Source organism: Frieseomelitta varia, unplaced genomic scaffold (genome assembly GCF_011392965.1).
Source record: "Frieseomelitta varia isolate USP_RPSP 00005682 unplaced genomic scaffold, Fvar_1.2 scaffold_364, whole genome shotgun sequence".
Classification (NCBI taxonomy): Eukaryota; Metazoa; Arthropoda; class Insecta; order Hymenoptera; family Apidae; genus Frieseomelitta; species Frieseomelitta varia.
The window spans coordinates 53044-75837 of record NW_025110106.1 but is presented as its reverse complement, the minus strand read 5'-3'; the positions used below and the strand labels follow the sequence as shown (position 1 = coordinate 75837).

At 38.0% G+C, this 22794-nt stretch overlaps 2 protein-coding genes and 1 long non-coding RNA gene across 11 annotated transcripts; 1 reads left to right on the top strand and 2 right to left on the bottom strand.

Annotated features, from left to right (window-relative positions):
- Positions 1 to 126: 126 nt before the first annotated feature.
- On the bottom strand, positions 127 to 22032 carry LOC122530911 (epsilon-sarcoglycan). Of its 8 annotated transcripts, none has more exons than XM_043658316.1 (11): positions 21904 to 22032; positions 11275 to 11403; positions 9733 to 9872; positions 9214 to 9389; positions 9005 to 9106; positions 4796 to 4970; positions 4475 to 4722; positions 1463 to 1534; positions 946 to 1089; positions 651 to 719; positions 127 to 567 (listed from the first exon to the last, which is right to left on the bottom strand). In XM_043658316.1, the coding sequence occupies exons 2-11, from the start codon at positions 11399 to 11401 to the stop codon at positions 543 to 545; spliced, it is 1278 nt and encodes a 425-aa protein (XP_043514251.1). In that variant the 5' UTR covers positions 11402 to 11403; positions 21904 to 22032; the 3' UTR covers positions 127 to 542. The 8 variants fall into 8 exon arrangements, with proteins under 8 accessions (XP_043514251.1, XP_043514253.1, XP_043514252.1 ...); XM_043658318.1 differs by lacking the exon at positions 21904 to 22032 and adding an exon at positions 15751 to 15847; XM_043658317.1 differs by lacking the exon at positions 21904 to 22032 and adding an exon at positions 14480 to 14602.
- On the bottom strand, positions 3459 to 4052 carry LOC122530914. The gene is made up of 2 exons (XR_006307132.1): positions 3965 to 4052; positions 3459 to 3894 (listed from the first exon to the last, which is right to left on the bottom strand). It is a non-coding gene; the product is annotated as an uncharacterized LOC122530914 (long non-coding RNA).
- Positions 14802 to 22031, top strand: LOC122530906. Of its 2 annotated transcripts, XR_006307131.1 has the most exons (12): positions 14802 to 15030; positions 15652 to 15693; positions 15774 to 15874; positions 16424 to 16511; positions 16587 to 16650; positions 16727 to 16947; positions 17017 to 17157; positions 17245 to 17406; positions 17507 to 17692; positions 17789 to 17854; positions 18622 to 21442; positions 21968 to 22031. XR_006307131.1 is itself a non-coding variant. In XM_043658300.1 (11 exons), exons 1-11 carry the CDS (start codon positions 14968 to 14970, stop codon positions 20170 to 20172), a joined length of 2685 nt encoding a protein of 894 aa, XP_043514235.1. In that variant the 5' UTR covers positions 14802 to 14967; the 3' UTR covers positions 20173 to 21500. The 2 variants fall into 2 exon arrangements, 1 of the variants encoding a protein (XP_043514235.1); XM_043658300.1 differs by lacking the exon at positions 21968 to 22031 and having other exon boundaries at positions 18622 to 21500.
- Positions 22033 to 22794: the final 762 nt, after the last annotated feature.

The window sequence follows — 22794 nt, the reverse complement described above, 5'->3', positions numbered from 1 at the left end:
GAGTAAATGACAATTCAAATAAGCTATGATATGATAGAAATAAAAATAATTTTTATTTAATAGCAATGACAAAGTTCTGTTCTTTTTAGACAGGAGAAGGATCATTAGGGTTCAAATAAAATGACATTTAGTTTGAAAATTCACGTTGTATTAATTAATATTGCATCATAGCACCGTTGTACTTAAAATGACTAGCGTGAGAATTGGCTAATACTTTAACTATAAATATCAAATAGAAACATTACATACACATTGTTTTCCAATAAATAAGTATTAAATTTACATACTAATTTGTGATGTAGTAATGAAATCCCTCTGTGCAACAGAAGATATCATGATTTTCGTGCAATTTAAAAAGAGTATCTTCATTAGATCTATCCAGTCTTAAACCAATCTATGTAACGCATGTTACCCATATCAAATTACAAAGCAACAGACAATACGGAGCCAGTTCAAATGATTTTGCGATTCTTCTTAGATAGTCACGATTATGAATCGTTATTAATTTAGCAAAACCACGTTTTTGCTGGCTCCTCGTGTAGTCAGAAATCTGTTCGAAGGCCCACTCTAGGAAATTAACATAAATGTACACGTGTATGTAATAAATACTTTCAATAGAAATTCACTTAAAATTATTCGATTATACTTACAAATTACCTGGTCCGGTGTAAGGCGGTGGATTTGGTCGAATGTATGGATTGCAACGTTCGTTGGAAATTCTAGAAATAAAATACAGGAATCAAGGCTAACGAATGCGACAAAGAATATCTGGCCACGTGGAAAAGTATCATTCCAAATTTATATTTATTTTTATTTTTCATGTTTCTGTGCCCAATATTAATTAAAATTATTTTAGATATTATTTCTAGAAAATGAAGAATGTATTTGCCTGGAAACTTTTACATGTTAACTGCATTTAATATACTGTAAATGAAGGAACAGTACCTGGGACTGGGTATCAAGGAATCATTAGGGCTGATTGGTTGAGCAGAAAGCGATTTCAATGTACCCCTTTCGATGGCAGCATACTGGACCATTTGTATGTTGTTGTTGCTAACTCCATCCCCTGTCGAAGTTTCTCTCTTCTTGCTGCAAGACGAGATGAATGTTTTGTCGATTAAATAAGTTTTTAATACATGCGTACACTTATATCGTAGTTGTGACATCAAAGAAGCGCGCATTTAATAGACTCGAATTGAAATTGTTAGTGGTAATCGTTGAAGTTCGCTTTGTTGAAGCTACGATTTTAGTCCACGATTTTATCGAGCATCTGAAATTATTAGTGCGAATCGTAAAAATTCTTTTACAATTTTACTGCGATTTTAATCAATGGCTAAATATTTGGAATTGCTAGTATGACTTGTTAAAGTTAGTTACTACGATTCAAGTTAGTAATTGCATTAACAAGAAATTCCACAATAAATTTATTAACATGAGTCAACATCTTGAAATTGAGATGTACCTGGTTCTATGTTTTTTATGAAGAAAGATGTTAAACAATTCGTAGAAATACTGTTCTGACTCTGGATCATGTCTATAAAAAAAAAAAAAAAATTAAATGTTCCATTTCTTGATAATATAAATATACTTGTTTACCAACTTATTTGAAACAAGAATTACCTGATATTGAAAGGAAGAAAAAATTGTTTGACGATCTACGAAAATTGTGCAAAAAACACAGCCAATTTATTTAACATTTGTTTATACTGTAATATAACTTTACGCCTTTGTTATATATTTTTTTGTGAATCATATCTACAGTGACGCGCATGTTCTATTCCTGTTTTCACATAACCCGCATTACATGTAGTCTGATGGCAATTACCTTGATCACGTGCACAGATCACGACTCCCTTGAATACCAATGTATATTTTGCAGCTAATCACTTCTGCAATTACGCGTCTTTTACGTATCAGTACAAATTACTTTGTTCCTTCTTTTTTTTTTTTTTCTTTAGCTCAATGTTTATTCTATTTCAGGCGTAGAAAATAAATTAGAAGATAAATCAGAAGAAAAATAAATTAGAAGATAAATCAGAAGAAAAATAAATTAGAAGATAAATCAAAAGAAAAATAAATAAATTAGAATTAGAAGATAGATTAGAATTAGAATTAGAAGATAAATTAGAAGATAATAAGAACTCGTAATTAGGATAGAAGAAATTAGAGGATTCTTCGTTTTTTTTAATAGTGCAATGTCACATTACTAGTAGAGCATTTCATCGTCCAATACACGATCTATTTCACCCTATGTACAACAATTCAGTATAAAATCTACTTAGTAAAGAATAATTTAAAAGAGCATTTGCGCGAGCAAACTGGAACGAACGTACATTACGATTTAGGATAAGAGGTGAATCCTACAATGCTCGAAGGTAGACGCATACATTTCAATTACCGCAACAATTTCCGATTTCAATGGAATGTAACTACCACTACATTACATTTCTAAGAAAACACAGACATGATTCAGATTATATTAGCGTCAATTCCGTAATTATTTTACTTAACGGAACTATAAGAGTGATCGTAAACGGAAGATCGCTAAAACGATCGTTAAAAAGTGTCGAGTCAGTAATTAAATGCTGCAGATTTTTGTGGGAACTATGACGAGAATGCGTAGAAAGCACATAATACGAAAGAATATATAAAATATCTGAAATACAGTCAGAACATTAAATATGTATATAAAATATAATTGAACGAAATTCAAAAAGGATTGGCTCGATTTAAGATTAATATCGGCAAGTCAATTATCGGTGAGACCAATTTATCTTTCATTTTGGCATCACTAGACACTTCGAGACTATAGTATACGTATATATATGATGGAACGTAAAATATGTGAAATGTACTTTGTCAAGCCTGAATTCAGTTAAAGGTCATAGATAGAAAGCAAGTGCAGCAAGAAGCGCGAATAATCGGTGACGCGATCGTCAGGGTCATTCGCTTATAAATAGACCCCCGTTGATTTGCGTCTTTATGGCGTTAGATTTTGTCCATTAGCACGTTCAATTTCGAAACGGAAGCAGCGTTGTCAACAGCACTGCTAAACGAAGTGACACGCGACTAATTAACAGCAACCGAGCCCGACGATTTCCTGATCGACGAGAGCTGATTTAACGAGCAATTGCGTCACGAGTAGATGCTCAACGTCGTTATAAGAAAAGATCTCCCTCTATCTTTTTCTCATACGGTCACTTACCCGTGCGACACGATCTCTTTATCTAAGAACACGTGATTTTTAAGATAACAGAAAAACAAGTTTCACTACGACTCGACGGGAAGATAAAATTGCTTACACGACGGTTTTCCGAGTTTTCAAAGTAATAGAAGTAATTTATGTGAAAAAGAAACGAAACGAAAAGTAGAGTATGTTAAAATACTCTATTTAGAGTATGTTAAAATACTCTATTTAGAGTATTTTAGTAGTTAGAGTATGTTAATTAAAATGAGCATTACAAAGTACAGTAAACTGAAACAATTCCAAGTTGTTTCAACTTGCTTGGCATCGTTAACGATGCACATCACGTACCGCAAGTAAGTACGCAAGATCTTTTTGTGTCGAATGATTCCGTGGCTTGTAATACAATGATTAGCCGAGAGGCTCGCTGGAGGAGAGCGATACGCGCCATTGGTACACTTCAACGATAAGTGAACTGTGTATACTGTGTATACTAATCGATGTACATCACAGCACACGGGTCGCGATATACTGAACCTCTTTCTATTTATACCCTCTGCTGCTATACACGTGAAAGCTCCAGGAAAAAAAGCCGCTTATTTATTTCTGTTTCAGAGACCTCTCGTTACGCTCTGGCATGGGTGGGTCTTCCTTATTTATCGAACCAGTTGTACAAATATATTGAAAATATCGCCCTTTCGCTCTTTATCCTTTAAGAAAAATATCCTTTGGCCTTTTAAAGCTAAACGTAACTGACAATCAATATAATAATTGATTTACCTATTTTGTATGTCCCATCCGTTGCACCAAGCATAAGAAACGTCTCTTACGAGATAGCTCTGCTGCATGCACACGTGGATCGTTTCTTATCGAGCACGCAATTTGCCGTTTCGATCGTACCGTCCGGCACGTTACTACATACTTGACCAGATATCGTGGCTGTTTATGAATGAAACCAGTCGTAGCAGCAGCCCCCTCTAACTGCTCTTGGCGCCCCTACCACTTATCCTCGTTGCTCGCACCGCTATACGTTGGAATTTATTCCTCGAGCACGTGCTTCGTATAGAATGACAAATATTTTAGTCGACATTCTTCCAATACACCGCATCTCCATTTCATGGATCTCACCAGAGAAATGAAAAGAAGATAACCGTGACCGAGTCAACACGCGAAGAACACGACGAGTTCATCGTTGGAAAATTTGTTTCACATATATATTGATGAACATATTTAACGTTACAATTTCTCTGTTTTAAACGTACAAATAAAATTGCAAAAGATTCTACTCACATTTTCTCGCGATCGAGGCAGAGCACCGTGCTCAACAGAGCAGCCAGGACAAGAAGCAGGATCGCTGGGACGAAGATCGTAGTGGCGATTTCTTCGAAGTAACTTCTCGTGGGAATACTAGCCTTGGTTGACCTAGCCCAACGCCACTCCGTGTGCTCAGATATGCCCGAAGCTGGCAACTCTAATACGTTCAAACTCGGACCTCGTCTTGCGCTTTCTTGCTGCAAGCTCTGCTGTTCCTGCTCGACCTGAAACGTAACATCACTATCTCATTTCTGATCACTGATTGTGCAAGTTGTTCAATTATTATCGTAAACTCACCAGTCTGAACGAGCACCAATCCAACGCAAACTCTGCCTCTCGGAAAAGCCTCTCGACGCTGGTGCGCTTAAAATCCCGAGGACAGGATGGTAATTTCCACAGAGGTTTCACTTCTTCCTGCAATTCGTTTAGCTCTTGCGAGAATGGCATCGAGCTGCCCAGCCTTATGACGACTCTGACCCGAGCAAAAAAAGAATACACATTCTTTTTTATGTATTTAAAATGGAATTTCCTACAAGCGTCAGATGTTCGACTCTAGAAATTTTCGATTGGTCAGCGTTTGTGTGCAAAGGATTATCTTTGCCTAAGTGTTAGGCAAATGTTCTTAATTTTTTTTTCCTGTCGTGTTTGCAACAATAAAACATCTGAGAACTGAAATAGATTCGACCTGAAATAGGTTCCATTTGTAGAAAAAAAAACATTCTTTTTATGTTTTTTAATTTCCTACAAGCGTCAGATGTTCGACTCTAGAAATTTTCGATTGGTCAGCGTTTGTGCAAAGGATTATCTTTGCCTAAGTGTTAGGCAAATGTTCTTAATTTTTTTTTCCTGTCGTGTTTGCAACAATAAAACATCTGAGAACTGAAATAGATTCGACCTGAAATAGGTTCCATTTGTAGAAAAAAAAACATTCTTTTTATGTTTTTTAATTTCCTACAAGCGTCAGATGTTCGACTCTAGAAATTTTCGATCGGTCAGCGTGCAGAGGATTGTTATCTTTACCCAAATGTTCTTAATTTTTTTCTATCGTATTTGCAACAATAAAACATCTGAGAACTGAAATGCATTCGACCTGAAATAGGTTCCATTTGTAGAAAATAATTTCTACACATCTTCGTTTTTAAAAAAATTAATAAAATAAAAAAGAAAGAAGAAAACTAATGCGCTACTCTTTGAAGCAGTCGTCTCGTTTCTTTCCTCTTACTGTTTGTCAGAGCAACCTATCTGCTGTCCAAACTATGGTCCAACGCTTGTGAAATATCTCATCTTCGTTGCGAGTGTGTAAGACTAAATGGAACTTTTGAGTTTAGTTTCTTAAATTTTGTGTCAAACACCTGCGAGATTTCCGTGTACGTGTTCCGCGGCACGTCGAATACCTAATGTTCGTCGAACTTGCGTCACAGCTTTCCTGACTATGCATCGCCTCCCGTTATCCGTTATCTCGGTCAGAAGTCGGGGATAGCCTACCGAGAGATGTAATTTCCATTCGTCATGATCGGCCGATGACTCTCGTGACGTTGCAACATGTTTTTTGTTAAAATCAATTTTCCTGTTTACAATAATGTGTGTGTCGGGTAGGCCACTGTCTTACATGGATTAAATTGCAACATTTTTGCTTGTCATTCGATCGTTTTTTTCATCGATGAAACCTGATAATGCGTCAATGAAACGTAGATTCTCCGATCATTCTCGCAACCAATTTCATCGAATCATTCTTTATCTGACACACATATTAGATGGCCACATATTATATAGTCACATATTAGAATTTAGTCACATATGGAAAGAATTTTTATTGTTAATAAAAAATTATTTTATTCAATTATTAATTTTTTTTTTTATTAGAATAGTCACACACAGAAAGAATTTTCTCGAAAATTTTGTTCTCTCCCTTACACATCACATAACGGACCCCCAATGAATTATCTTTAGACCTAAAATAGCCCCCCAATTCTCCACAAAGCACAAAATTAAATATGCTTGTTCTATTCCTGTAACTACAAGGGAAGATCACTATAGATAATACATATTTCCATTTTATTTAATTTTATTAAACGTGCATATCTCAGCCCTTTTATAAGCTAAAAAAATATTACTTGTCATATCATTGAAATGCTAGAGATGTGTAAGGTGCTTTTTTTTTTTTTGTTTTTTAATAATCTTCGACTCTGGCCCAACGAATTGACATTAAAATAAAATTAAAGCGAGAAAACCAGCGAAGACAGATTCGTATTTCTTTACTATGATCTTTAATACTGCTCCTTCAACCTTGGCACACGATGCGTATTTTAAGAAACACATAGAACGATTCTTTCGCCGCATCCGTTTGCATAATTCTCCCCTATGAAGGATGTCAATGACAAACTTTCACCGTGCATTGTCGAATAATGCGGCGGGAAGTGTGGCGCGGTTGACGTCTAAGGCCGGAGAGTACGATGGAGGAGAGCAGCAGGCAAACCGGAAGCCATTCAGTTAGTCGGCTTCAGCGAGCGTGCTAACAATGTCGTACTTACGTTACTAACCTACTTAAACGGATCTACAGCTGATATAACATTAAACTCGCGCGATTAATTTACGATTAATTCGTTTCGCAACGCTTCTCTAACCACGTTTGTTTACCACGTATGTTCATTCGTTCGTGTACGCGAGTGTACGTGCCCTGATAGTGAATGATTAGCGAATGATCGGGCGACTCGCAGCGCGGGAAGGATACGTTTGTAAGTGACTGGCTGCTTCGAGGGATCAACGAAATTGTAACGTGTCGAATCTACGTGACGCGATCGCAATCAACTCGAGCTCGATTCATTTTCGACAAGCCTCGAATACGACGAATGCATTGTTTTCAAAGAATTTTTCTCTACCTTATTGAATCTTTATCTCGCACGAACGCGTATTTCTCTTGTAATGTTCGAATCAATTATTATTTTATCTTATTTTTTTTTTTTTTTCTATGAAGTCTAGGATGCCCTGCAGCTAACGAATTAACGACAAAAGATCGTGAAACGAATTGCATCGGCCACATGAGATTAGCCGTAATTTGAAGTCGTTGCGCGATAATAACCCGCTTGTAAAATACGTACACGGGATGGTTTTTCAAAAGCTTTCACAGATGATTATCTCTAATGACGCGTGCGTTCTTTATAAACGGCCGGGCTATAAAAGATTTCCCTCGGATCGGAACATAATGTTTATCGTTGCGACAGCGGCGTTAAACGATGTGCAACTGCAAAGGAAGTGGCAGTTACCCATTTAAGAGAGAGAAAAAAAAAAAAAAAACAGAAAGAAAAAAATCGGAGGATGTGTGGGACGCGCGTCACAACGTTGTTTTCTGTTGATCGGGCGATTAATACGTCAGCGATATCAAAGCGAGCACGCCGAGTCCCATTGACTCGTTCGATAATCATCGTGATGGCGACGGCAGCGCAGCCGAGTGGATTTCGTGCTGAAATCTTACAATTCGAGCTCAGCATCGGACGCGCGGATATTGTCACGCGAGCGTTTTCAACAACCTATTAGATTATTAGATCGTTGGATGACGAAAGTGTGTGAAACTCTTTATGAATACGTACAAGATTTACCACGAGTATCTGTGTTTCGCATCACAAAAATACATAAATAGTCAATTACTCGTTATATTAACAAGTGACTCGTCTTTGAAACTTAGTCTTGCTGTGTAATATTCTTTTACTAATTTCTATATCCTTGCCGATCTTTTAAATTTCGAGACGCTTGTGTCTCATTGCAGAATGAAATTTCAAAATATTTTATTATACAACAGGCAGAATATATACAGGGTGTTTCGTAAATTGTACCTGGGACCTACTTCGGGAGCTGATTGTACGCCTAAAAATAATGAAAAAATACATGTCCTGTCTGTCTTCGTTAATGAATTTTCTGTTTTAATTACATTTACAAAAGATGCTCGAAATGACCACCTTGCATTTGAAGACAAGCCTGCACGCGTCTTGTCATTCATCTGGTTACTCTCTNCGCATACAAAGTCTAACATCGACTGGAACTTCCTCTAATATTTCGTGTAAACGCGTGCTCAAAAAATCAACGTACTTTGTGTCTGTTAGTTTTCCATCAAGAAAAAAAGGTCCAATTAAAAATTTATCAATTGTTCCTGCCCATACGTTTAAACTAAACTGGTGTTGATGTCTTGAATGCACAATAACATGTGGGTTTTCTTCATCCCAATTATGATTATTATGAAAATTGAATATACCATCCCCGGTGAAACTAGCTTACTAGAGTTTGCTCTGTTTATAAAATTCATTATATCTCATAAACGAAGACAGATAGGACATATATTTATATGACTTTTTTTCATTATTTTTAGGCGTACAATCAGCTCCAGAAGTGACGAAACCCTGTATATGTATGCGTAAAAGTTTGTTACGATAAGATGTTCAAACATCTGGCACAATGATCGCTCGTCTGCGTTTTGATTTCTGTCTCTTTTCTTTTCTTCAAAGAAAAACTCACCCTTCACCTTCGCTCGGCTTCAAAGGTAGACGAGCACCGAGCTCGATAGCGGATGCGAGGAAAGTCACGTACAAGTCGGCCGCGTCTTTCCACAACCTCTTTCTGAAAGCAAGCAGAGGAAAAAAGAAAGGGAAAGCTTAATCAGTCGCGTGACAGGATGTATTGGAAATATCAAGGCTCAAGTCTTTCCTTGAGTTTTATTGACAAACCTAAATATATCGAGAAGCACTTCGGTTCTGTTGCGGTCGAACATGTCCTCCACGTTTAAATTATCGATTTTTAAATGCACCTCGTACTTGGTCAGGTTTTCCTTTTCAAGGACGTTCATGTCCAACACCTTATACCTAGTTTCGTAGGTATGCTTGTTCAGGCCAACTATCTCCAGCTGAAAATTGTCGGTAATTCGTCTATTATTCTTTTGCCTCTATGCAAACAATTGTTTGGGCCTGTTTTTAGATTTCTTCTAAGTTAGATAATAATCTTGAAAATCATATTGTCTCGTATATGGTTCAATTATACTTTACTGTTGAATTATATACAATTATTTATGTCGTACCGGTACTTTAGTATTATTATCGTTTTGAACTGATTCGTCCAAATAGTGATTATCAATGCAAACTGAATGCAAATTCTGATTAAAAGAAAAAAAAAAAAGTAAAACAGAGAAGACAATCAGTAGCAGCAAAAGTGTGTATGTACGTGTCTGACGTTTCTCTGGGATGGATCACCTGAAAATATTTCCGATCCTTGGGTGCGACACCGTACAGGAAACCATGGTGATCTCTTTTGCTGTACGTGTAATGAATCCATGAAGGAAGATCAGGCGCGTTTAGCAGCGAGGGTTGATACGAGAATTGGTCGGATCGTACTGAAACAAGGAACGAATCGTAATTATTAGTTAGTCATTCGGAAATATCTGTGGTTAAAGTACTCGTTTCCTCTGAATAATTTGATTCCGAGTAATCGCGCGCGACGTGTTCCTCGCCAACTCGGACACACTTGTACTTTTCCAAGAAAAGCGCTTGATGGTTTCATGGTCCATAGGTTTAAAATTCAATCCAATGTTTGATTATTTCTGCAACGTTTTCAAAGTCAACTGTGAACTACTGTTTTCATTATTAAAATTTATCACTAAATAATCAGTTCCCTTTTAACATAGTGTTTTAAAAAAATTTTTTACTTTTATACAAAAGTTGTCAGAGTGTTTTAAAAAAATTTTATACTTTTATACAAAACATATAAAAATTTTATACTTTTATGCAAAAGTTGTCGGAGTTTCTTAAAAAAATTTTATACTTTTATACAAAACTTGTAAAACTTTTATGAAACTTATAAGAAATAAAACATATAAAAATTTTATACTTTTGTACAAAAAATATGAAAATTTTATAAAAAATAAAACATAAAAATTTTATACTTCTATGAAAAGTTGTCAGAGCTTCTTAAAAAAATTTTATACTTTTATACAAAAGTTGTCAGAGTTTCTTAAAAAAATTTTATACTTTTATACAAAACAAAAATTTTATAAAAAATAAAACATATAAAAATTTTATACTTTTACACAAAAGTTATCAGAGTTTCTTAAAAAAATTTTATACTTTTATACAAAAGTTGTCAGAGTTTCCTAAAAAAATTTTATACTTTTATACACAACATATAAAAATTTTATAAAAACTAAAGCACATAAAAATGTCATACTTTACACAAAAGTTGTTAGAGTTTCTTAAAAAAAATTTTCAAATCAGTGATGAACCAAAAGTGCTCTCCCGAGTCACTTTTACGATTGACGTCTCGAAATGGTCAAGCTATCAAAATTCAACTACTTGAGGCTAAAAGTAGGCGAAATCACTGATTTTTGCATCACGTTTCCAAAATTCCTGATGCCAGTCGCTATACTGTTTCCCGATGACGTTGCGTTAAAAGAATATCGGCACATACACGTGACAACGTCAGCTGTGAGGCCGCAACGCACGAACGTTCGGCGTTCCTCGAGGCCGTGAATCCGATTGCTATTCGAAACGCGACGCGAATGGCGCGCTTTAACTTTCAGCTGATGAATCGAGTTAACGGGTATATGACCGAAAACTGCCTACCGTCCGCGTGACCCTGCTCTCTCTCGGCGTTTGGTTATTTCTGTATGCTCGTCGTTTCATGGCTCCTGCGCGTAACCGTATCGTTTCCGCGATACGAACGCAATACAAACGATATGCAAATAGTCTGTCATCGGTGTCATTGTTCGAGTAACCTTTCCCCCCCCCCCCCCTTCTTACCGTCGCCACTCCAGTCGAAAGTCTCCGGTCTGATCGGAATGACGAACACCTCGGTCATCAGGATGCTCTCGCCGTTCGCGAAGGCCGTCATCAACGAGAACGCTGTTACACACGACAGCATGGCCATATCTGAAAATAAACGATACCTGCTTATTACATCCATTAAAGATCAAACAATGGAACGACGTGTAATAATAAACGTAAACGCGGCTTGATCGCAAACAGACGCAAACGAATTAAGTTGAAAAAGAAATTGCAAGTGAAACGTTGACTCTCGATAAATTGGAACAGAAGCAAAACTGATTTTCGACTGCTTTTCCCATTCGTGTATTGTTTTAAATAAACAGGGAACAATGGAACACACTTCGAAAGATTGGGGTTAAAATTTAGAAGCGTGTGGTGAGACAAAGTCTTTAGAGATGTAGGCGAAGTATCATCTGTATGTAGAAATATTATATGGCAATAATACGGGAATAACAATTGGCCAAAACAATGATTTTCCACGTGATTATGTAGGTAACAGTCCCTTCCTTCCTGGAATGCTATTTTTCGACAGCCTGTGTTGGAATTTTCGTCAACTCATTGCAAAACTATTTCTTCTAAGTTAAAAATACGGGCTGATTTCGATCTTCGCACAATCTCGAAAATTGCTTTGCTTCGACGTTCAATGAAATCTTTTATACTGTTACAGGCTCGCAGTTGAAAACGTTTTGTAATTTCGAAAGCAATCATGTTTGCATCAGTGTTTATTAAAACGGCTTTGCTCGACGAGTACTACATGCTTGAACATTTTAACATACCCTATACAATTAGTTGTGTATTATATTGATACGTATCGTGTGATTATAAAACAAAAATACAGTAGGTAATTTCATATTAATTCGTATTTTAAAACAGTATTTCATTTAATTGTTGAGCTTAAAATATGTGGCTCGTTTTAGTAATTATACTTTCAGTTATCATAAAAACTTTCTCAATTTGTCACATATTTTTGTAAAATATTATTTTGTAAAACTTATCTTTACATCTAACAGATTGCTTTTTGGTTTTCAATTACGCCACATTAAATTTCTGCTATATTCGTCGTGAAATGGCAATCATAAAAGTCAAAAATATGCTTATCATCTTTTTGCTTTGTAATCTTCGCATAATATTCGTATACGTTTATTACATGAAAGGATGAGAATCATCAGCGAGTTGAGTTAGTCAATTACTAGTCATAGAGCAGTAGTCTCGGATTTTTTTATTAAAAGATATAATATTTTTTTCAAGTTCACACTGTACGCGAGTGCCGTAAATTCAAAATCTCAATTTTCTACCATTATGATTCTCAAAGCCTTTTATCAATCACCGGTGACCGATTACGCGTTAACAAGCAGCGATTCTCCGAATTTGTCAATCCTAATCTTTCCCAATAATCACGCAATTATGATCGTCGACAGACTCATCGATCCTATATATATATATATATTTTTTTTTCTTTCTCCTTCCAACATCTAATAAATTTCCGAAGACGGTGGTGCGCGTAGAGGAAAGGAATTTTTGATATTTCTCGAAAATATCGGGTTTGTTATCGGCGAGATTGGCCGATTCGAGAGACGCGAATGTCTGCGATGAAAATAGACGCGATGTAATTTCGTAGTCTGGCGTACGACAAACGAACTTGCAACGATTCTCACAAGAGGCGAGGCACGCTGACGGCGCGGCAGATCGGCTTACGAGACGTAAACTGGCCGTTTCCCCGGTGGTGATGATGCTCTAGCGGAACGGGCGATACGTACTGTCTGACGAGCAGGTTAACGCAATGCAAGTGCAACGTCAGGTCGAAAACCGAACCGTGCGTTGCGGCACACTGCGTTCGCTCTAACTCCCGATTCGTATGATAATCGCTGAGAACACCACACGCCGAACGATAATTAACTGAACACTCTCTCGTCTTTCTCTCTCTCTCTCTCTCTCTCTCTCTCTCGTCTTTCTCTCACTCTCTCTCACTCTATCTCTGACATGGTTCCTTCGTGGTTAAACGCGCACGCTTCGCTGATTCGGCTCGCCAACGCAGCTCATAATTGGTCAGCTGTCTGCTCTTGCGTCCGAACAGCATTTCCGAGATCTTTCAAAAAGAAAAGGAATGAAAGAAGAAACTTTTTTTAAAAATGGAAAACAAGGTGTAAACGTAAACGGAGCGTACGAGCGCGTGCGTTCGCCCTTCTCGTGCGCAGCTGAAAACATCGTTTCCGACGAACGTTCTCAGGAGCGTACGTATCGTGTACGTCACTTTACGAGCGCTTCACTTTCAAATCTTCCCCCCCTCCGCCTTCCTCCTCCGTCCCGATTTTTTCGTTGCTGAAAGATTCGTCGGGGATACGGCGCGAGGCACGTTTTATCTTCGTTCGCGCGATAAAGATTCGTGCAAATAAAATGAGCCTGGCCAGCTCTGTCGTATCATTGAATTGTAGGTTCCCAACGACGGTTACGGCTCGCAGCATCGAGCCGCGCGCACGCGTACCCTTATCTGAACTTCCGTTCCGTTGACTATCGCCGACGCTTTTAGCAATTCTCGATAACTCGACGCACGTAACAGAGAGAGAGAGAGAGAGAGAAAGAGGGGGAGAGAGAGAGAATAAAAAACTGCCCAGAAAGAAAAACGCAACACCGAATAATTAGATCGCGTGCAACTTGAAGAGTCGATCGTTTTTAATCACCGTTTCCACGAAACTTTCGAGAGCTGCTCGATTGCGATCGATCGATTATTCCGCCATCGACAATACAACGGCGTGAAACGCCGAGAGTCACGGTCTTCTCCATCGACGAACCGACGAAAGATCGTTTAAAAGAAATAATACCGTCGGAATTATACCGTGAGGAAATATTCGATATACTCGGTCCGCGTACGATCCAGATCGAGATCCGGAATCGCGACGAGGTTCGATCGAGTTTTGACTTTGGAAGCTTCTGAAGGGAAGCGTGTATTATATCACTCTTGCAAACGCGAGCAGCGTAGCGTAGCGTGGAGCAGCGTGGTGAAACCCAGAGGCCAAGATATTGAATCCGTGTGGAAGTGTGAAGCGTAGAAATTAACGTTAACCGGTGGGGCCCGGCGTGGTCTCCACCCGGCGGAGAGTTTCACGTCCAACGTGCACGGCACTGCCTATTGACGTCTGCAGTAGGCGTGGCTTCGCTTTGGCCGATAGAGGGATATATTTACCGCACACACAACTTTTCCCTCTGGTGCGGCGAACGAGCCTCGCGTTATTCGATTAATAATGTGTATTTGCAGTGCGAGGTTTGATGCGACCGGTGGACGGTGCGAAACCGTGGCCACTCCTCGGCACAGGGGTTGACTCCTCCGGACACGCGGACCTTTCCTCGCCGGGGGTGACTTTCCATCCGGGCGTAACTACTCGGTCCGAGTGCTCTCGTGTCAACGGGGAATCGGGTTGCCCGAGACGAGTCGAGGTGCTCCGGGAGTCTTGCAACATTCTCTCAAGGCAGTGCAGCAACGCTCGACGCTCGTGTGCCGTCGTCGATCCATCTCCTGACAGCCTTTCGCACCGATCTCTGCGTCTCTGTTGTTCTACGTCGTTCACGTCCTCCTCCTCCGCCTCCTACTCCTCGTGATCGTTACTACGCCACCCGATATCCGTGGTCTTTCTCTCTTCGAGCGCAAACTTTCCCTTTTTGACACATTGAAGAATGGCGGGTAACGGCGTACCAGTGTTATTGGTCACTGCGAATGTTGGCAGTATCTTCGAGGAGGTGAGTTCACAAGATTCTTTTCTCACGTCTCTGAATGATGATCGATCGATCGTGCCCCGCGATTTACCTTTCGAACGCGGCACGACCTCTTTCTTTTCTTCTTTCTCTTTCTTTCTTTCTTTCTTTCTTTTTTTTTTTTTTTTTTTCTTCGCCAGTTCAGAATCAGTTGGCGCGTATTTCGTCGCAAGCTGCTTTTCCCTCATTCATCACTTTTTTTCCCCCCTTGTTTTTCTCGCTCCTGCCCAGTGTAAAGTATCGCGATTTTATCCACGATCTCGCAACGTAAGTTACAACAATGCCAACGCGCGTAGAAACACGATAACAATTTCGATGACAATTTTCCATAGCAGCGTGTTTCTCGTCAATCGCGCGAATTTAAATCGAATTACGCTTTCACCGTTTAAGAACGATGACATCGTGTACGCGTTTTCATCGAGATTTACTCATCGATACACATGTGTACAATGAACGAAGATACGCTTTTAAATTTCTTTCGGTCTTTTTCATCGATAGATGATGGAAATTACCATCTTTTGTTACTTGCCTTTTTTTTTAATTGAAATTTCGTTTGAAATTACGAAGATGCGATTTTTATTTATTTATTTTTTTTTTTTTTTACAGCCTAACACGATGTTGAAAATTTGGACGGAAGAATTTTTATCTGTAAGTATATATTGCAGATAAGATGCGCTGTCATTGCGTAAATATAATGGGTATTACATTACACGGAGAATGCTTTTCAGACTATACTGAGGCTGGATCCAAAATTTATTGCACTGCACTGCCAAGAAGTAGGTGGAAAAAATTATGAGCACAGCACCAGGCAGGTGGAAGACTTTGTTAGGTAATTTTTTTTTTCTTTACTTTTCTAAAGCTTTGTCTGCTGCACAGTCAGTAGTAATTATATCGTATTAAGGATGGAAAAGACAGTCCAGAAAATCTTGTTAGAGTAAAGCTTCTTGAAAGGCTTCCATTGGCTGAACCCTGTAATCAAAGTAATGGAATAACAATTACAAGTTTATACTATAATATATTTGTCTAAACATTATTATTTGTTTTATATGTGAAACATTTATGGAGCAGAATGTAGTAAGAGGTATATGCAAGCCTTTTAAAAAGAATATACGAAGACAAATAGGTTTCCCTGATCACAATATTGAATGATTTAACGCATAAGTGGCAGAAAGGGATAAAAATAGATGATCACGCGTGACTTTATGGTTGAGTGAGCCACTTCAAAAGATGAATTTATCGAATGATATTCATAGGGGAGCAATGTAAAAAAAGTGTTTGAAAATATAACAGATCTTTGAGACACTATGTAAAAAGTTCAGAGTAGAGAAATCTTTATGTTCTTACAAAGCTTAATTTAGTTTAATGTTATTTGTTGCAGGTTACTAATGTCATCAGAAGAATTAAGGCTATTTGACAAAATTAGAGTGTTCTTGGATGAGGATTACTCATCTGCTGAGCATTTTACGGTAGGAGAATATAAAAATTATGCATTTATAAAATGTATATGATTGTTAGTGATTAAATTAAATACAATTTTTCAGGCACTTGGAAATTTTTATTTTGTGCATGAATCTTTGAAAGAAGTTTTATTATGGGACTTCCAAGGTACAACATATTTGCCGCGTTAGTGTCACAGCAGCAGAGTGAATTGAAATAACTCAAGTTACTATTGTAATTTTAGAATGTACTTTTATACCAGTGAACGGAAAGGAGGTTCATTCTGGTAATATAGAAGCAGTCACGACCAAAGAAAAAGCAAAGTTCCCTCAGGAATTCTTTCCAGAATGTAAATGGTCCAGAAAAGGATTTCTGAGAACACGATGGAGTATTAGCGGAACAGTTTTTGATCTCATAAACATACATTTATTTCATGACGCCAGTAATTTCATTGCTATGGAAACGGTAAGTGATTATATCTTTTATTGTGAGATAGCTTTGATGATATATTTGCTCTCATAATATAATTTTCAGTTTCCATCTGTATACAGTAAGACGCGTAGGAGAGCGCTCGAGCATACGTTAGATAGGTTTCATAACGATAAATATGCAAATGTACCATACTTTTTATTTGGAGACTTTAATTTTAGAACGGACACAGCCGGGGTAATCAAAGTAAGTATGAGAAAATTCGAAAATAATCCTGTTCTTGTACAAGTATAAAGGAATAAAAATAATCGATAAAACTTTCCTTTTGCGCAGAAACTCACGGAAGATACTCAAGAAAGAAGGTTATCAAACAAAGGAAGTATTTCGAAATTGCAGTTTCACAATAAAGACGATGATCTCATATTAACATTAGGAAAAAAGGAGTTTTCTCATTACGAGCATCAGAATGTTTTTGTGCAAAATAGTGGAGAGTGGGTAAGTAATTCGTTGTTCGAACTTTACATTATATAATGTGACTTATAATATTGCATTGACGATTAGGAAGACCATAATGAAATTACCAATATTTATGTAGCTACGTGAATATGACAGAGAGCTGGAAGACTTTGATGGAAGATTATTTGAATTTTCAATTAAGTTCGTACCCAGTTATCCATTTGAGGAAGATATCAATGAAGGTTCGAATTATATGCAAACAAGAGTACCGGCTTGGTGCGATCGTGTTCTGCTGAGTCCTACTGCTAAAATGCTAGTCCAAGACGTATGAAATATTACTTATCCTTATTGTATTTTTTTCCTAAACGCATATCTTTTGGACAAAAAACAATATTTCCACGTGATTACTATTTTTTTCCAGATATCATCGCCAGACGCTGTGGAATATGGAATAATTGGTCCAACAACTTGCATGGGTGATCATAAGGTGAGAAAGTCTTTCTTTTTTCTAATGTAAGAAGATACTGGTTCGTTTTACTTATTATGCTGGGTGAATATATTTACACACTTCCTAGTTATTATTCTGATGATTCATTCTTTTAATTATTATGGTGCAGCCTGTTTTTCTGGAGTTTCGAATGAATCTTTAAGCACTAAGGTACCTATCTATCAACTGTCTGCCTGTTTTTATCTTGGTTTTTCCATATATTATCCTCTATTTCTACTGGTATTTTATTCCTCTATTTATAACTAGAGGCTTGTCAGTGTAGTTTGTTCAGTATAGTATCACTCTTGAAAAATCACTTTTTTTTAACAATTCCCAAATTTTATAATTGTACTCAGCCTTTTGAATACATTGTCATCAGAAAAAGTTAAGTGTATTACATTTGGTGATCGTAGGTAGCATTTTATTGCGTTTTCAAATGCATTTTCATCACAATTAAGAAAACTATGCAATAAATTCGCTAAAGATGCTCCAATGTTACGAAATTACAATCGAAACGTCGTGTACAATATCGAAGATCCACCTTTATGTAGACAAAGTGAAATATTTTTCAGTGAGTTTTACCAAACGTTCAGCACCATATTTCTATAGTATCGTACTAAAAGTACTTTGTTATCGTATGCCCCTAAATTATATTAATATTAGTTAGACTTTTTATAGAGTCCTACCATACGAAGAATATCCCTCTCCATTTCTTCATAGAGATGCACGATATTACATAAGGATCGTCCATTTTTTCCCGTTTGCAGCCAGTCTACTTGAGGGCTAATCTCATTATGGACGAAGGTATGATAAACTGCTGCAGCTTGCCGAGTGCACCTGAGTTTTGCTTTCGAGTGCCAAGCAATTACGTGGAGTTGTTGTCCATGTTGCCTGATTACAGTAGTTACGTTAGCGGACGGGTCAATTACACGGACCGTTCGGCTAACTTGTTGCACGCAGCACCTATTAAGCATGATCCTTACACTCCGGATAGCATGGACAGCCCGAGTCCAAATGCTATAATATCAGCCTCGAGTGATGTCCCAGACGTAGACGTAGATAACATGAACAGCGTGTCCACGTCGCAGTTCGCCCAGACGTCGAACTTGGCCAAACGTCTGAACAGAGCTGTATCGCCTGCTCTCCTCAAATCCAAGCTGGAGCTGATTGTTCAGAGCAAAAAGCAAGAGGCGATGGACGCGAATCAAGACACGAGTGATATCAAAAGGAGCCCTAGCGATTGCTGCTTACATTCATGGCCGAACGACGACGAGTGTAAAAACGAGTGGGCCGCAAGAACGAACAGATGCAACAGCGATGTGTCTTGGCAGCGATCGCACCTCTTAACCGAGATATGGATCCAGAGCAAAGGGCAACATTCGTTTGGTGATTTCATCAACCGATTGTCCATGGATTCGACTCCGCCGAACGATGTCGAGGGTTTGCCGCCCGACTTGATCATACCAAGGATATCGATAATAAATGCCAGTAATTTCGAATCAAACGAGAGTTCCGTGTACTTGCACGACGACAAGTACAGTGATTATTCGGATAAGAAACTGAGCACCTACTCGGACGACCAGACAAAGAGCTTGAGCGGCGAGGCGTTCAGTTCAGAAAAATCGGATGAACTTTGCGATAAGATCGACGACGAGAGCAACAGACTGAGCTTAAATACGAAGAGAATAGAGATAAATGAAAGCATATATTTGCAGAACATAAGCGAGCTTATAGGAAAATCGGACAAGAATCCCTGTGCAATGATGGTTAGTACAAATCTTTTTAACGCAGGCAATAAGACGAGCGAGGAACGAATGCTCGAAGACAGAGAGAAACGATTGAATCAAGTTATAAATACGTTAGATAGCACGGAGGATAATAATAGTAAAAATCAACGGGCACTGACGGATGATAAGACAAGTATTAAAAATAGAAATATAATTTCGGAAACACTTCCGACAAACGAACGAACATCTGAACTGTCGCAAGTTACTACGAAAGCAGAGCAAAGAACAGTTCGCCACGAAAGGAACGAAACAGAGGACAAATTGGAAAACACGGAGACAGAGAAGATAAAATTTGAACAGGATACGTGCAATGAGACGAACGTTGAAGATTTTGAACAAGTAGAAATATCAAAATGTGATAGCAAATGTGAAATGATAATTTCAAAGCAGGTAACGAATAGCGATTTTGTACAGAGTCAAAGTAGCAGCGATAATGCATTGAAAGTATGTAAATCTGACGTAGAAAATTGTAAGGACGATGTTGTTGGAAAGGAGAATAAGTGTCAGAAATGTTGCTGCGTTATATCGTGAGAGGGAAACGCGAGTTTCACACATGTTCCTTGTTATAGTCATCGTTCGCGATTTTTCACCGAATAACTAAACTATCGCAAGAACGAGATCGAAGAAGTCATTTATTAAGGTTCCACTTCGTAAGAGATAAGAAGCAAGGAAAGAGCGGTGTTTTTGTTTCGGTCACTTAAAATATCCTGCTGACGCTCTATCCGATAGCATCGATTTTCTATTGTACATGCATGTTTTCATGTTCAAAGTGTCTTCTGCATGTGCATGATACTCTAATGTAACGTCGTATGACGTCAAACTATCTTTCTAGAGTATATTCGAACGATAAAGTTACGTACTGTGTATTTTCATATTTTAGACGCGCTGTTGAATAAACAGTATGTATCATTGTTGCGTAGTGGTACGTTACGTTATGATCTACATTTTAACGAGTAAGAATACCTAGATGACTGTGTCAATGTACGATCTGTTAAGCAGTGTTACCAGTATATGTACTAGATTCGTAAAACTCCCTGGTGATCACGTTATCCTATTTCGTTAGTTTATCAGATAAGTTCTTCAAATCGAGCATGTATCGAGCGTCGCTCGTTTACTTCGTAAGCTTTTGTTACAATGACGGTTTTTTCTTTTTCTTTTTCGCTTAACTTTCGACCGTCTCAATTTTATCTCTTCGTTCGCGAAAACTCCATACGTAGTATGCATTTTCATTGAGACCGCGTACAAGAACATGTGCTTCCACGTTGCACCGTAACCTTTGCCAAATTCAATGTATCCTATACGATAGAATGTTAGAAACGTACGTGTAGACGTGACACGCACGTAGTCCATTATTTGGGCTCGACTGCCAAAGTTACTTTCGTTTTAGTTAATAGGAAGAAAGATATTAACTTATACAGTAAAAGTGTTAGTCGTACGATACGTAGTTTCCTTTACGTCACATACAATTATTTAACATTTTCTCTCCTGATGAAACTAAGGTTCGTAACGTCTTTAAGAAAGATTAGTGCCAATGTTGTTTCAATATTATTTAATTGTAAAATAATTTGCATACGAGTATACTGAACATATCTGCTTCCTGTCTTGCCGAGAAAAATTTTACGCAATATGAGAAACAGTCATTTAAAACGTTCATACGTAGTAAGAAATAATTTATTTTGCCAAACGAATTCCACACATTTGGATCTTGATCGTAATAAATGCCGCAGATTCGAATAACCGATATATCGTGCATTTGTTTTCGGCTCCACTACGCTTACGACCTAGAAGAGACGTCTTATTGGTAATTATTATTTTCCTCCTCGCTTGTAAATATAATTTTATTTTTAATACAACCGAAAGATGCTTCTTTTATTTACAACCTTTGTTTTACGTGATTAAGTGTTACTGTTCTTTGCACGTTGCATCGCAATGCATTCTTAATACTTTGTTTCACATGGTAGAGCAGATCGAAGTAAAAATTGAAGAAACGTTTCACGAAGTTTCTAACTTGAAGTAGTAACGACTGAAAGGAACCTAATACATAGGTAGTAGTTAATCTGTTTGAATCGTTGTGATTTCCCGCCACTTGCTTTTCTCGGAGCTAACTTCACGACGTTCCGTAAGTTTGAAGTTTTATCTTGAAATCAAACTGTTAAATTCGATCGATTTCAAATTTGATTATTTGAATCTTCCAAATTGGAGATCAATTACACGTGTTATATGTATTTAGAAAAGTGTGTGTAAAAGATATACGCGTGTTACCTTTATCTGCTCTGCTATATATAACTGCGAGACCGGTTGGTCAGTGATTGATTCTTGGCCGCAGACGTGACGAACGAGGAGTCCGAGTCGGGTACGATGTCCAGCTTGAGCAGTCGTGAGATATTCAACAATAATAACGACAACCACAGCAACAACAATAACAACAGCGCGACCACCATCACGAGATATATTCACATTAAACACGCTGACTCGTCGGTTAAGATTTTTCGAGAAACGACCGTCTGATATACGAATTTATTCATTCGCATGTAGACGTCGCTTTCAAAAGCCTCGCGTCATGCGAAATAACGTTTCGTAAGTTTCACCGGCAAATAACATGACCCTCGCGCAGGTATCTCGCCGCGTCGCTTTCGAAACGTTCGACAAACATTCGAATAGCAATCGTGGAAACGCGTATGCAGAAACGAACGAACATAGTTCATTCAGCACGATTTATCGGAAACTGAATCGAAACAGAATACACACCACAATTACGAAACGTTTCGCTGACGACGGACGAGCGACGACTGTTGCCAATGCCCGAGCGTGCACTCGATGCGAATTGTTTTTCGCGCGCGTATACCGGAAAGCTTTGGGCACGTTTACACGAAACTACGCTATTGGTAATTTCGAAGCCATTAAGTTCGAAGTGCGTCCTGTTGTAACCTATATAAATAGAAAGCGATAGTTAGAAGAGGAAACGATATAAAAGACGTGACTTTTTCGAGAATTGTTAATGCGGCGAAATTGTGTATCTCTGTCGGTACACGATATCGCGTGTGCGATACAACTATTGTATTTTATTCGTTAAGTGTCTTGGTGTTCCTAATGCTACGTTCTTTCAAACAGTTCTTCCCAAGACTGCGTGTCTTGCAAATGATTTGTACAACT

Coding starts and splice junctions, on each gene's coding strand:
- LOC122530911 (XM_043658316.1), bottom strand. CDS start 11,401: ATGGCCATGCTGTCGTGTGTAACAGCGTTCTCGTTGATGACGGCCTTC. Junction 4,971..9,004: donor AAGCCGAGCGAAGGTGAAGG/GTGAGTTTTTCT, acceptor TGCTCGGGTCAG/AGTCGTCATAAGGCTGGGCA. Junction 568..650: donor TACACCGGACCAGGTAATTT/GTAAGTATAATC, acceptor TTAATTTCCTAG/AGTGGGCCTTCGAACAGATT.
- LOC122530906 (XM_043658300.1), top strand. CDS start 14,968: ATGGCGGGTAACGGCGTACCAGTGTTATTGGTCACTGCGAATGTTGGC. Junction 15,875..16,423: donor CAGGTGGAAGACTTTGTTAG/GTAATTTTTTTT, acceptor TATTTGTTGCAG/GTTACTAATGTCATCAGAAG. Junction 17,158..17,244: donor ACACAGCCGGGGTAATCAAA/GTAAGTATGAGA, acceptor CCTTTTGCGCAG/AAACTCACGGAAGATACTCA.